Source organism: Panicum virgatum, chromosome 7N, assembly GCF_016808335.1.
Source record: "Panicum virgatum strain AP13 chromosome 7N, P.virgatum_v5, whole genome shotgun sequence".
NCBI classification, from domain to species: domain Eukaryota; kingdom Viridiplantae; phylum Streptophyta; class Magnoliopsida; order Poales; family Poaceae; genus Panicum; species Panicum virgatum.
In genome coordinates, this window is record NC_053151.1 from 49,693,799 (window position 1) to 49,708,386 (window position 14,588).

At 51.5% G+C, this 14,588-nt stretch overlaps 1 protein-coding gene across 1 annotated transcript; it reads left to right on the forward strand.

Annotated features, from left to right (window-relative positions):
- Positions 1-12,026: 12,026 nt before the first annotated feature.
- LOC120682836 lies at positions 12,027-14,588 on the forward strand. The gene is made up of 2 exons (XM_039964867.1): positions 12,027-13,166; positions 14,114-14,588. Exon 1 carries the CDS (start codon positions 12,185-12,187, stop codon positions 13,016-13,018), a length of 834 nt encoding a protein of 277 aa, XP_039820801.1. The 5' UTR covers positions 12,027-12,184; the 3' UTR covers positions 13,019-13,166; positions 14,114-14,588.

A 14,588-nucleotide genomic window follows, 5' to 3' on the forward strand; every position in this document is an offset into this window, starting at 1 on the left:
TCAAGGTAAATTTAGGAGTTGGATCGATCTCTTGTTCTAGAAGGTTTTAGGCGGTTTCCTCTAGTCCAAAGCATCCACATGAACCCCTGAACTAGACCCTAGAAGGTATTTGGAGTTGGTGGGCGAATTTCGCCGCGCCAAGGTTCCTAGGTTTTACTCTGGGTCAGGGAGTTAGTCTGGACACGACCTCACAATCTGTGCACATCAAATTTTCCATTCATGGGTGTATGACTTTATATTTGAAAGATCATATGTCTTCGACACCTACGGTGAATCAGGTTGAAGGTAAAAAGCTAGCAGATATACCAGTGGTGTGTAAATATCCGGACGTCTTTCCGGATGATCTGCCTAGAATACCGCCTGATCGTGACGTGGAATTTACCATTGAATTACAACCGGGTACGGCACCAATTTCTAGGAGGCCTTACCGGATGCCACCCAATGAACAGGCGGAATTAAAGAAACAATTGCAGGAATTGCTTGATAAGGGCTATTTCTGTCCTAGCACGTCACCTTGGGGCTGTCCTGCACTCTTTGTGAACAAGAAAGATGAAAGCCTCAGGTTGTGTGTGGACTACAGACTTCTGAACGCCGTCACAATCAAAAATAAATATCCCCTTCCCCGGATTGATATTCTGTTTGATAAGCTATTCGGGGCCAGAGTATTTTCCAAGATTGATCTCCGCTCTGGCTACTATCAGATAAAGATTAGAGCCGAGGATAGTCCCAAGACGGCTTTTTCCACCAGATACGGGCTTTTTGAATATCTGGTCATGTCTTTCGGACTAACGAATGCCCCTGCTCATTTCATGTATCTCATGAACTCGGTGTTCATGCCCGAGTTAGACAAGTTCGTCGTGATTTTCATTGACGACATCCTGATATTTTCTAAGAATGAAGAAGAACATGCAGAGCATCTCCGCATTGTGCTTCAGCGCCTGCGGGAGCACAAGCTGTACGCCAAATTCAGTAAATGTGATTTCTGGCTCAAGAAAGTCCAGTTCTTGGGCCACATCATCTCAGCCAAGGGGATTTCTGTTGATCCTAACAAAATTCAAGATGTTCTGAATTGGAAGACTCCAGAGTCTGTTTCGGAGATCCGGAGTTTCCTGGGGCTAGCAGGTTATTATCGCCGGTTTGTACCGGAGTTCTCAAAAATTGCTAGAACCATGACTGAACTACTCAAGAAAGGGGTGAGATTTAATTGGGACGACAAATGTGAGCAAGCTTTTCAGACTCTGAGAAGGCTTCTGACGTCTGCCCCTGTCCTCACTCAGCTAGATATTACCCGGCCTTTTGATGTGTATTGTGATGCATCAGGTACGGATCTTGGCTACAATCTCATCCCTGTTTGTCTTCGCCGGATAATATTCGGCCATTAATAAATATTGTAATGCAACAGGTACGGGCCTAGGCTGCGTCCTTATGCAGGATCAGCGAGTGATTGCCTATGCTTCCGGAGCCCTTAGGCGACATGAGTAGAATTATGCTACCCATGATCTGGAGCTGGCAGCAGTCGTACATGCATGAAAGATCTGGCGCCATTATCTTCTGGGCAATCCGGTGCATATATACTCAGACCACAAGAGTCTCAAGTATATCTTTACCCAGAGTGAGCTAAATTTGCGCTAGAGGCGGTGGTTAGAATTGATCAAGGACTATAATCTGGAGATTCATTATCATCCCGGCAAGGCTAATGTTGTTGCCGATGCACTGAGTCGCAAGGCGAGTTGCAGCTGTGTCTCAGCTACAGTTCTGCAAGAGACTTTGTGTCAAGAAATGGAGAAGATGAATTTGGCTATTGTATCTGAAGGCACACTTGCTAATGTTACCCTTATTCCTACACTTCGAGATCAGATTATTGTTGCTCAGAAAAGTGATGTGGGCATGGGTAAGATTAGAAAGATGCTCAGTGAAAATGATTCCAGAGTTCAGTGTTTTCATCAAGATAAGGAGGGGGTTCTATGGTTCAAGAATCAGTTAGTGGTACCTAAAAATTTGGAGCTTCGGAAGCAGATTCTTGATGAGGCCCACAATTCTAGATACTCAATCCATCCAGGCAGCAATAAAATGTACCAAGATTTGAAACAGAGGTTTTGGTGGACGAGGATGAAGCGAGAAATTGCTAAATATGTGTCCGAGTGTTACACCTGCAGAAGGGTTAAGGCAATCCATCTGAAGCCCGCCGGGATACTTCAACCCTTGAGTATTCCATCAGGTAAATGGGAGGATGTCAGTATGGATTTCATTGTCGGCTTACCCAACACCTCAAAAGGGTATGATTCCATTAGGGTAATAGTCGATCGATTTACGAAGGTAGCCCATTTTCTTCCAGTAAAGACTTCTTATACGGCGAGACAATATGCTCAGTTGTACCTGGATCGTATTGTGAGTCTCCATGGAATTCCAAAAACTATTATTTCGGATCGGGGTGTATAGTTTATTGCACGGTTCTGGGAACAATTCCATGCCGCTTTGGGTACACGATTGATCCATAGTTCAACTTATCATCCTCAGACTGATGGTCAAACTGAGAGAGTTAATCAAATTCTGGAAGATATGCTGCGGGCCTGTGTACTTTCATATAGTAAGCAATGGGATGAGTGTCTGCCGCTCGCTGAATTCTCTTACAATAATAGCTATCAAGAGAGTATCAAAATGGCACCCTTTGAATCCTTGTATGGGCGGAGATGCAGGACTCCACTAAATTGGTCGGAAGCCGGTGAGCGGAATTTCTTTGGGCCCGAATTGGTTGGCGAGGCTGAGGACCAGGTTCGTCTTATACAGGCAAATTTAAAGGCCGCCCAGGCCCGCCAAAATAGCTATGCAGATAAGAGGCGCTGGCCTCTGATTTTTGAAGTTGGTGATCATGTTTACCTTCGGGTGTCCCCGATGAAGGGCGTGCAGCGGTTCGGAATGAGGGGCAAATTAGCACCCCGTTATGTTGGGCCTTTTCCTATCACTGAGCGTTGTGGGCCGGTGGCATATCGTGTGGAGCTTCCCCCGCATTTGTCGGCGGTCCACAATATCTTTCATGTGTCCCAGCTCAGGAAGTGCCTTCGAGTTCCGACTGAGGTTGTAGATACGGAGAATTTACAGTTTGTCGCGGGATTTCTAGGGTACCCACAGCCGGGTGGCGGAACGCACCCGCCTCTTCCCAGTGAGGGAGTTCTCGGGGGAGTACTAGGCAGTTGGGCTAATCTTGCACTGAAGCGAGCACACAAGAACACCCGATCTAGAGTGGTTCGGGCCGCCGGAGCGTAATACCCTACATCCACTGGGAGAAGTATTATTCTTGGTTATGAATGAACCTATCCTCTGCCGGGTCTTGGCTTTCACCCAGCCTGAGGTTTTCTTCTAGTAGCGCCCCCTTTTATAGACCAAGGGGGGGGGGGGGCGGATACATTGGACGTTGGGGCCCCGATAAGTGGGCCCAACGTGCTGTGCGGCATTCTGCGCAGAGTACTCAAATGACTACAGTGGTTACGAATCTTTCCTCCGATGTGCTTCCATGCCCTGCTGGCTCTCTGACGAAAGGAGGTCTTCTCTTGTCCCGTCAGCAAGGTGACCGTTGGGGGAACGTAGCTTGCGGCGTGTCCTGCTGAGGCTATTATGTAGGCGTCATAATGGGTGGAGTCGAGCCGTCGTATCCATCTGTTATGGCAGACTGACAGGCGCGGCGTGGGCGGCGCCAGCGGTTCCACTATGCATCTTGGTAATACGCGATCAATAGTGCCCCTTGGTCAAAGAAACGCCTCGGCTTCTACTGCATCAATGCGGGCGTCCGTCCACCTACCACAATGAATGCAGTGGTGGGTGAGGCTTAGTATGGAGACCAAGCGGCCTTGTACACGTGTCCGTGCTTGTAGACACGTGTCGGCTCCGGACCACCTCGAGGCAGGGCGTCGACTTCTTCCCTTAGCGAGGGGTCCGGTTACCATACTGGGGGTCCGGGACCCATGAGGGGTCCGGGACTTCCGCGGGGGTCCGGACCCCTCGGGAGGTCCGGAGCCCCGGCTGTTCGGGCTGCCCGCCTCTTCCGGGACACGCGTCGTTCCCGGATCTTTCCCAGTCGTGAGGCAGGTCCGGAACCGTTGCCGAGAGATCAGGACTTCGGACCACAGGGGTCCGGCTGTTTGGTCGTAGTCAAGGATAACTACAAGGCCCTTGCCTAGATACAGCAAGAAGGGGTACCCCAGTCCTGGGGTACCGACAGTGGCCCCCGGGCCCACCTCAGGAGAGGTACGAACCCGCGGGTGGGGCCACTACCGTGATGTGTTTCTACGCAACTTGATTACGTTGGTGTGCTCATGGAGAGAGCGGGCGTCCCGGACCCCTGAGACCGGTACATCTGTTGCCAGGTTCAGGTACTAGAGTGCTCTCCACAGGGCGATGAAGGTGTAGGCTTAGGGTATGGAACCATGCTAAGCAGCTACACAGACTTCGGATCGCTCAGGGAGCAAGCACTACTTCCCGGACCTGGCTCTTGCCGACCGTGGCGAGCGGTCTCCGCCGGAGCGGGCCACCGGAGTGGACTTGGAGCGACCGTGGCGAGCGGTCTCCGCCGGAGCGGGCCACCGGAGTGGACTTGAGTCGACCGTGGCGAGCGGTCTCCGCCGGAGCGGGCCACCGGAGTGGACTTGAGTCGACCGTGGCGAGCGGTCTCCGCCGGAGCGGGCCACCGGAGTGGACTTGGAGCGACCGTGGCGAGCGGTCTCCGCCGGAGCGGGCCACCGGAGTGGACTTGAGTCGACCGTGGCGAGCGGTCTCCGCCGGAGCGGGCCACCGGAGTGGACTTGGATTATTGCTGACGAACCAAACGAATATGTCACCGGACCTCACAGTAAGGTGCAAGAAACCATGCCTTATACTAGAAGGGAGCCCGGGACCTCTAAAGACAGCAGTCTCGGTTACTAGAGTACTTGTAACAAGGTAGTGAAGTACGTAAACTTAGGGTACATTACCAGGCTAAGCTACGCGGAGCTCCTCTACCGCAGGATACGAGTACCACTTCTCCAGAGCAGGTCCTTAGGGGTCCGGACTGCCTTCCAGCTAGAAGGGGCGTCCTCACCTGAGTTCAAGCCGGCAACTTAACTTGGATTGCCAACAGCAAAAGAAAAGACTCTGTTTTGGGGGGAAAAGATGGTTAACCAAGAAATAGCCAACCAGAACGAATGAATGTAATCAGGGCCACCGGAGTCGAGATGTGACTAAGAAAATAAATCTCCTTTATTATTGTGGTTATCACGGTATACATCAGAGGTCGGGATTACGAGGTCGGACCTCCACCGCTCCGGACCGCTTTTTGCCTGTTTGCGTGATAGGTTCAAAGGTCGGGTTTACAAGGTCTGACCTTGACCGCTCTGGACACACACGTAGGCGCCACGTTTTTACAAAGGAGGAACTCTCTTAATCTTTTCTTAGGAGTAACCTACGGCTGCATGCTATACAGCGTGTTCTTCTCCGGTTGGAAGTGGTACGGCCACTCCTGAATTCTTCATAATCGTCGGAGGCGAAGGCGCCCTAGATGTGCCTGAACTGCATCATCTAGCATCACCTCGGGAGCTCGGGGGGCCACTCCTTGCCTAAGAGCTGTCATATGCTTAGGTAGCATGAGACAAATTCTTTGGCTTTGAATGGAAGAGGCCCCCTGCCGCCGCCGTCCGCCACCGGGAGCTAGCCGGAACGCCCTCCGCTGCGGCAGGAGCTGGCTTTCCGCCCTGGCGCAGCGGGAAAAAATGTGTGCCCGTATGGACGAGCACGGAGTGTGGAGAAGGGCGGTCGTTCGCCGGCTTGTCCTTGGTGCTCGCGCCAGGGGCCCCCGCGCCCGGCGGGGTCCTGTCTGCAGCACCAAGCACCTCGGGTGGTGCTGGAGACGGCACGACGACACGGTCAACTTCCTCCGGGATGGCCATCGGCTCCAGGCTCCATGTTGAGAGAAAGCCTTGAGCCGACGCCATACCGCCTCAGAGGAAACATGACCGTTGCTTGAGAGAAAACCTTGAGTCGACGTAGGGGTAGCAACGCCTCGCGGCGCCTCCGCTGTGCGTTGCTGCGCCGGCTCCGAGGTTGTCGCAGTGGCGACGCACAACAGACGCCGCTGCCGTGCGCCGCCGCACCGTGGGCGTTGGTGCCCTAGTGCCACGGCATGTGGCGTGGGTGACGCCCTGCCTTCCTTCATCTTCTCGTTCGCCGTTGCAGAGGATGAACACAGCCCCTGAATCCCGCAGATCCAGCCTGCGCCTGACTCCCCACGGACGGCGCCAAATGTCGCGGGATTTCTAGGGTACCCACAGCCGGGTGGCGGAACGCACTCGCCTCTTCCCAGTGAGGGGGTTCTCGGGGGAGTACTAGGCAGTTGGGCTAATCTTGCACTGAGGCGAGCACACAAGAACACCCGATCTAGAGTGGTTCGGGCCGCCGGAGCGTAATACCCTACATCCACTGGGAGAAGTATTGTTCTTGGTTATGAATGAACCTATCCTCTGCCGGGTCTTGGCTTTCACCCAGCCTGAGGTTTTCTTCTAGTGGTGCCCCCCTTTTATAGACCTTGGGGGGGGCGGATACATTGGACGTTGGGGCCCCGACAAGTGGGCCCAACGTGCTGTGTGGCATTCTGCGCATAGTACTCAAATGACTACAGTGGTTACGAATCTTTCCTCCGATGTGCTTCCATGCCCTGCTGGCTCTCTGACGAAAGGAGGTCTTCTCTTGTCCCGTCAGCAAGGTGACCGTTGGGGGGGACGTAGCTTGCGGCGTGTCCTGCTGAGGCTATTATGTAGGCGTCATAATGGGTGGAGTCGACCCGTCGTATCCATCTGTTATGGCAGACTGACAGGCGCGGCGTGGGCGGCGCCAGCGGTTCCACTATGCATCTTGGTAATACGCGATCAATAGTGCCCCTTGGTCAAAGAAACGCCTCAGCTTCTACTGCATCAATGCGGGCGTCCGTCCACCTACCACAATGAATGCAGTGGTGGGTGAGGCTTAGTATGGAGACCAAGCGGCCTTGTACACGTGTCCGTGCTTGTAGACACGTGTCGGCTCCGGACCACCCCGAGACAGGGCGTCGACTTCTTCCCTTAGCGAGGGGACCGGTCTGACCGGTATCACGGCAGGTTAAGGGGGGGGCCGGTCTGACCGGGCAGGTGGACCGGCCTGACCGGTATAGCTGGGCTGAGCAGGGCTAAATAGGTGGTTGTGGATACAATTAGTTGGAAATTTATTTGGGTATTGATTACTTGTAATTTTTATAAAATCATGCATGCATTTCTCATGTCATATGCATGTGCATACGTGTAGCGGCCGCAGCGGAGGAGGTTGTATACGAGGTGGTTGCGGAGCCACAGGAGCCGCAGGGGCAAGCCCCGCAGCAGGAGGTTCGCGGGGAGTCGGCCCAAGGCCCAACTCACCCCAGTGTTGAGCAGCAGACGCAAGGCAAGCCCCGGTGCACATCCTACTATTTTACATTATGTCACCTATATATGTCTCTAATAATTGTGCATTAGGTATAGGAATTGTTTGAAATCTTAGTTGCATGATCCCTAGGTTTTCCTGGGTCTTTTACTAGTATGAATAGGTCGCTAGCACTGCTATACTTAATAGGGATCGATAGAAGTCGAGTGATAATGCTATCACTCGCGAGAGATAGGTTGTTTCTATATTACATTATAAGAGGTACTGTATTCCTGAGGAAAGAGATGGGATGGGAGACCGGATGTGGGAAGGAGTAGCCTCATCCGTGTTGATTAAGGACCGTTCCGTTGTCGGCTGTGCTGATCGGGGATTGAATTGTACTAACCGCATATCAGGAGTAGGAGGTAGTCGAAACCGGTAAGCCGAGTACTGCTTTGCTTCGAAAGTACAGGACTTCAACTCACCTCCTGGGGTAGTCGAGTAGTCGCGGAGAAATGGGGATGCATGTTTACTTTTGGTGGTCTCACGTGGAGCTCGGCTGACCATATGATGGTGGGGCGGTCCTGTAGTTCGAGGTGGGGAGGGGAATGGTTGGTGCGTGGGGTCCGACGGGGCCTATACGTGCCGTGTTGGTTAGGTCCACCTTGCAAGGTTAAATCGGATCGATTCGCCGTCAGTCGCTCTCGGATATGAGCACCTTGATCGCATCACCGCATCGTAGTAATGCTTTATGGAATTTTTAGTGCTGTTTGGAAATGACTATCATAAATTGTTATCCCCTGTTTGTCATGAGTTACTTAGCAGGTGCAAATACTTGTTAATGATTGTTATATATTAAATTTGGAGCTAAAAGTGGAAAAATAAGGACTTATTTTAGAAGCTTTTTCTACAAAATAACCACCAGCCAAAAGCCTTACATGTCTAGTTAGGTGGGCTAAGTTATACCTACTGGTCGGGATGCCTTGCTGAGTATTAGTATACTCAGGGTTTGTTGCCACACTTATTATTTCAGGACACTCGGACGTCGATTTCTGCCCCTGCTGCGTTAAATTCATCCGCAGAGATGCAGAGGGGTGGGAAGTGGTGGAGAGAGACCGTTCCGATTAGGTCGTTCTCGGGCTGTACACTCGAGGGCTGAGTGTTCAGCCTCTCTGTTAAGGGGATACCGGTCTGACCGGCCCGTAGGACCGGTCTGACCGGTGGTGTCGGCAGGTAGCGCCGACCGGTCCGACCGGATGGTGGAACCGGTCTGACCGGTCGAGTAGGACCAGAACTGATGGGAGCAAAAGTAGTTGTAAGATCTTTTATTTTCGAACTTCAGTTACATCTATTGTAAAGTTTTGTAAATTATCTATGTATTTGAACTCGGTTTGAAAAACTTGTTATTTCGTCTTCTTTGAGTTTATATTTTCAAGTTTTATGCCGTGCTTGTACCATCTGCATCCACCTTCGCGTGGGACTACCGGTGATGTTTCGATCGGGCCGTAGGTTGAGAAAGGATCGTCAAATTAAGCCGTTAATCTAATGCGCCCGATGTGTTCAAATGACGGCCATTACGCTTAATTAGAGTTTTAATTTGTCGGTTCCGTCACGAGTACATGAATACGCCAGTCATTTCCCATTCAGAAGAGGGTATTTTATTTTAGTATACAAAAAATGCTCTCCTGCACTTTAGTGATTTTTTTTTCGGCAAAAAGCAAACCAGAATCATTTGATGATGTGACGAGCGATAGGAAGCCCCGTCTCGAACAAGAATTAAATAATAAATAGTTCAATTGATCCAGGAGGAAAAGATAGAAATTCGTGCCTCCAAGCTAGCTAGTCCAGTTGTAAATCGTAGGCAAAGCCTTTTGCATGTTTATTTGTTTTATACAAATCTGAACATCTGATCCTGGCGCTTTGGAGCAAGCCACTAAACCCTTGTTTAGATGCAAAATTCAAAATTTCAAAACTATCACATTGAATGAGAATCTTACATACATGGAGTATTAAACCTAGACGAAATAAAAAACTAATTGCATAGTTTGCTTGTAAATTACGAGATGAATCTAATGAGACCATGATTAGATACTAAATTGCTACATTAACTGCTACAGTAAACATGTTCCAATGACATGTTGATTAGTCTTAATAAATTCGTCTCGTAATTTACAGACGAGTTCTGCAATTAGTTCTGTGATTAATTTATATTTAATACTTCAAATATAAAAAAATTATTTTTCAAAAACTTTACAGCATGCATCTAAACAAAGGCTAAGCATGCAGCTGCAGCCTGCAGCACACCCTGTGGGCTGTGGCTGTAGCTTAGGCCATCCGTTCCGTTGGGCTTAGTACGTTGTTAATCTCGATCTAGACAGCGTGGCGACGTCGACGTAGGCACGTAGCTGTCCGTTAATCTCGTCTACGCGGCGCCGGCCGTCAGGTCAGGTCATCAGTGTCGATCACGTCGGCAGGTCGGTCTCGCTCGCCGGACGGCTGCCGCAGTGAATGCACGCACGGCAGGTCGCCATCGGCGACCCATCTGCAGCAGTGCAGTGCCACCGCTTCGAGCTGTGCCTGCCGGCCGTTGATATTTCGACAAGGTGACAGACAGCGGCGGGTCAGCGTGGCCCGGACATGGTGGCTCGGCATGGCGCGTTACTCATCGCGGCTCACTCTGCAGTAGCAGCGCCATGTCTTGCGTTCCATTTCGCAGGAGGAGATCGAGACGGCGCGTAGCGTCTGGGCTCGTCGACCGCGGCTGCCGACGTGCCAGAGATGGGGATCGGTGACGAGACTGTGCGCGCACGCAGCGGCAGCGCCTGCTCCGGGGGATCATCCTGATCCGCCGCGACGCGCCAACGCCATCCACATCCAGTCATCCACCACCCGACGTGGCCGTGGCCGTGGATGAGCGGCGCGGGCTGCTGGGTGACGTTGAGTTTGAGTTGGTGGGCGGCGGCGTTGGGCTCGGCGAGCGCGGCAGGAAGAATCTGGAAGGCCTGCCGCCGGCGGAATCCAACAAATCCGTGTCGCGCCCGCACTTTCCCCAAGAACAAAGGGCAAAAGCCAAAGTCCACGCATCATCCATAGCTAAAGCTAGCAATGCAAATGACGACTCCTCCTAGTACAGTACTAGTGCATTCGTTCTCCTCAATCATTCTCATGCCCTCCTCCTGCTGATCAAGGTACTAGCTGGAGTAGGACTTGGTAGTAATTTTCTTTGGTTAACCGATTGATTATACTAAGCGGTTAAACAAATCTATTAGTACCAACGGTTGGGTAAAAGACAAGATGCTTTCCCAACTGGTCCTGCTCCTGCTCTGCCTGTTGTGTCTGTCAAGTCCCGGGGCGCTTGGCCTTTGACCATGCGTCCATGCCTGGCTGATCTGGATCGAGGCCAACGCGGTGATCGGGGAAATGCATTGTTTTCTCAAGGAGTTGACTCGCCAGCCGGCCGTGTGTGTAGGCACCGCGCTGTCCCGGGTTCCATGACCATGTGTAGCCGGATCGGGGGGCTCAAGCTCCCTGCGTCGTCAGGTTTCCAAGATTTCATTTCTCAGGCACCCAAATCCAATTATGAGACGAGAACAGTGCTCGTGCCACCGCCTGCCGACGTTCGCTACCAACTACTAGTGGCCATGTTTGGTTGTTCCTACAAATTTTTTTTTCACAAAAAAACGAATGCATGTATGTAGTACTAAATAAAGTTTATTTGTGTAATTTTTTCACGAATGAGTGTAACTTTTCGAGACGAATCTAATGAGCCAAGTTCCACCATAATTGACTACAGTGATGTTACAGTAACCGCTCCTAATTATTCTCTGGTTGTACGGTCAAAGACCTCATTAGCTACAGTAAGTGCTACAGTACCATAATTGTGGAGGTAGTTTCGTAATTAGGGTTCATTTAGTACCCGTAATTAGTGGTCAAAGGGCCGAAAAGTTTTCAAACCAAACACGGCCGGTAGTCCTAATTGTTTTCCCTATTGTTTTCCCCTGATGATGAAGGATTATCTTGATCTGGCACCAAATCAGAGAAAGAAGCCGCCGATCCATAATCCAGATGGATTAGCCGAAAAGCGGAAGCTAGAATGATGACTGGGAACAGCGGTGCCCAACCGAGAGCGAAGCTGGTATGGTATGGCATGGTGTGGCGCACAGCCACTCAGCTCGCCACCGGTTGGTTGGTCGGTCCCTCCCTCCCGTGGAATGGAATGGAATGGACGATTGCTTTCCTTCCCTTCGCAATCCCACAGGGCACAAGTGTCCAGTTCCACTGCACTCAAGAGCCTGTCAATTACCACACATTAGATTCCGTACCCATGTGCTCTAGTGGTGGTAACATTTTTGGGAGTTCCTGTAGGTATAAAACGTAATTTTCCGTTGCCTGATACCCAGAATATGGATCTTCAGGGAGATGTAAAGATGTGAATACTCGAGTTAGTTTCCTATAAATAAATTTTTACTAGTACTACTACTTCAGTTATACGATAATAATAACTACTGTAGTTTTTTTTAAAAAATTAAATAATAACTACTGTAGTAATCAGAGCAAAATCCACTGACCTCTGGCGCTCCCCTGCCCCCATAAATAGCCGCGGCACCCGCTCCACCCCACTCTCTGTCCAGCGCGCCTCCTCCCTCCCATCCCATTCATTACTCGCGCCGCGCCGCGACGCCGACACCTCCTGCCTCGCGCTCGGCTCGGTTGGGGTCGGTCCTCCACACCACCACCTTCCTCCTCCCAGCCGCCCAGCCCAGCGCAGCACAGCATCCAGCCCGCCCCCATGTCGTCCGCCTACGCCTCGCGGCACCGCGGCAGCGGCATGTCCACCACGACGGTGCTCGCGGCCAAGGTGGCGTTCGCGTCCGCCGCGCTGGCCGCGGCCGCGTCCTTCGCGCGCCTCGCCGTCCCGCAGCTCGTCTCCGTCGCCGGCGCCGTGATCCCGCGCGCGTGGACCGTCGCGCGCTTCTGGCTCGTCCCGCCCTACCTCTTCGTCACCGTGCACCTCATCATCCTCGTCATCTGGAAGCTCTCCGACCACAAGCACTTCCACCAAGCCCAGGCGCCGCACCACAAGGACCCCTGGCCGGTCTCGCAGCACCACGCGCCGCACCCGGCGCCGGCCGCTGTACCGTCCTCCGATTCCGACGTGGCTGCCCCCGCCGCCGCCGTCAAGGCCAAGGAGGAGTTCGACTTCTCGGCCGGGTACGGCGAGCCCCTGGAGCGCGAGTTCTCCCCGGACTCCGGCGGCTGCGAGTCCTGCGTCACCACGGAGTCCGACGAGGACGCCACATCCTCCCCATCCTACGTCACGGACGTGAGGCGCAGCCGAGCGCCGGCGCACCAACACGCGGTTCTTGAACGGGAACCGTCGCTGCCGTCACAGACCCTGGACTGCGACGGCGACGACGACCTGGACGCCACGTGGAAGGCCATCATGCAGAAGACGCGCCCGGCTGCTGCCGCGGCGCCGGCGCCGGCGCCTCCCCCTCCCGCGCAGCAATCGCCGCAGCGGCCGCCGCCGAGGGCGCGGGACCCGTCGGTCGGCGCGGAGGAGATGAACCGGCGGTTCGACGACTTCATCAAGAAGAACCGCAACTCCTTCGGCCGGCAATAGGCGCCCTCCGATCCGACCCAGCCTCCCCGCCGCAGCCGTCCGATACGTACATAGACACATGCATCTTTGGTTTTTGATCTTGGTGTGCCGCCGAAGAGATCGCCGGAGTGGAGGGAGGCGGGTCAATCGAGCAAGGCGCCATGCTTAGGTAAATTATTAGCAATTCATCTCCTTGGCAAAACAGTAAAATAAAAATCCCTTCTGGATTAAGATTAGTCGGCTGCTTGTTGATTAGCCGGAATGAGTTGTCGTTTGCGTGTCCGGAGGTAGGCGACGGCGCATTGGGCGTGGCTGCTTTCCGTAAGAAAGCAAGAAATTAGTCGGCTTCTGCGCTAGCAGTCCGGTCCACTTCTTTCATCTTTCCCTTTCGGTGCCATCAGGATCTAACTGTACATGCATGCTTTGCTTAGGCGCGTTTAGTTCCCAAAAATTTTTTTGGGAAAAATTACTGTAGCAATTTTCAACCGAAGATTAGGAGGACTAAACATGATCTAATTGTAAATCTAATTACACGGATGGACGGGAAATCTCGAGACGAATCTATTAAGTCTAATTAATCCGTCATTAGAGATTGATTACTATAGCACGGCATTGTCTAATCATTGCATAATTAGGTTTGTTAGATTCGTCTCGCGATTTTGCCCGGGGATTGTGGAATGGGTTTTGTCAGTTATCCACATTTAATACTCTTAATCAGGACTTCAACGTTTGAAGTTACTGTAGCGCACGAAAAATTTTGGGAACTAAACGGGGCCAGACTTCTAATGGATGTATATTTCTGCGAGTGGAAATGAATAATTACTTAATTAGTCGAAATCGTCTGGCAAAAACGTGTATTCTGAAATCTGAATCTTCAGTGGTAGAGGCAAGCAACTGCTGTTTTCTGTAAAACAATGCAATGATTCTAGTACTGGAAAGCTACGCAAATCATTGGATATGGACTGAGCTATATGTCCCCTGATGGAACTAAAATTAGCAGAGCAAGATGTCTATTTTCTTAAGAAAATAAGATGCCTGCAGTAAAATTCGTCATGGACAAGTGACCAAAAACGCTGGAACTGATGAATTTGTCTCAATCCTTTCTGGAATTTGCAGGTTGAGAAGGTTCTGGATGGAGGTGCTCGCTGTTGGGAGTAGCTAGAGATGACCTTAATGTGCTGAAATGATGGTTTGAGTTGGTACCTGGCTGTTAGGTTCTCCTTTTCAGTCGTTGCCCTTGCTAGCCTGGCATTTGTTCTTAGCTTTTTCCCATTTTTCCTTTTTTTCTACAGCTCTTTTACTGATTATAACAGTGCTAATTGTGAAAGTTCATATATGGGGCTAATACTGGTGAAGTAGTGGGTGTGCCTGTGATTATATATGAACTGTTGCTACCACATGGCGTGTGTGTTTGTCTGTGTGGAGTAGAGACATCCACATGTCAATAACCACTGCCTTTGCTCCATGATTCTTTCTTATTTTCATGGAGATGCCTCCTATGTTTCTACAGTGTGTTATATATAGCCACTGTTTGTCTGAAGTGAACAGTCAGCAAACCTTGAAAGAAAAGCTTAGATGCATGTTCTGCTGT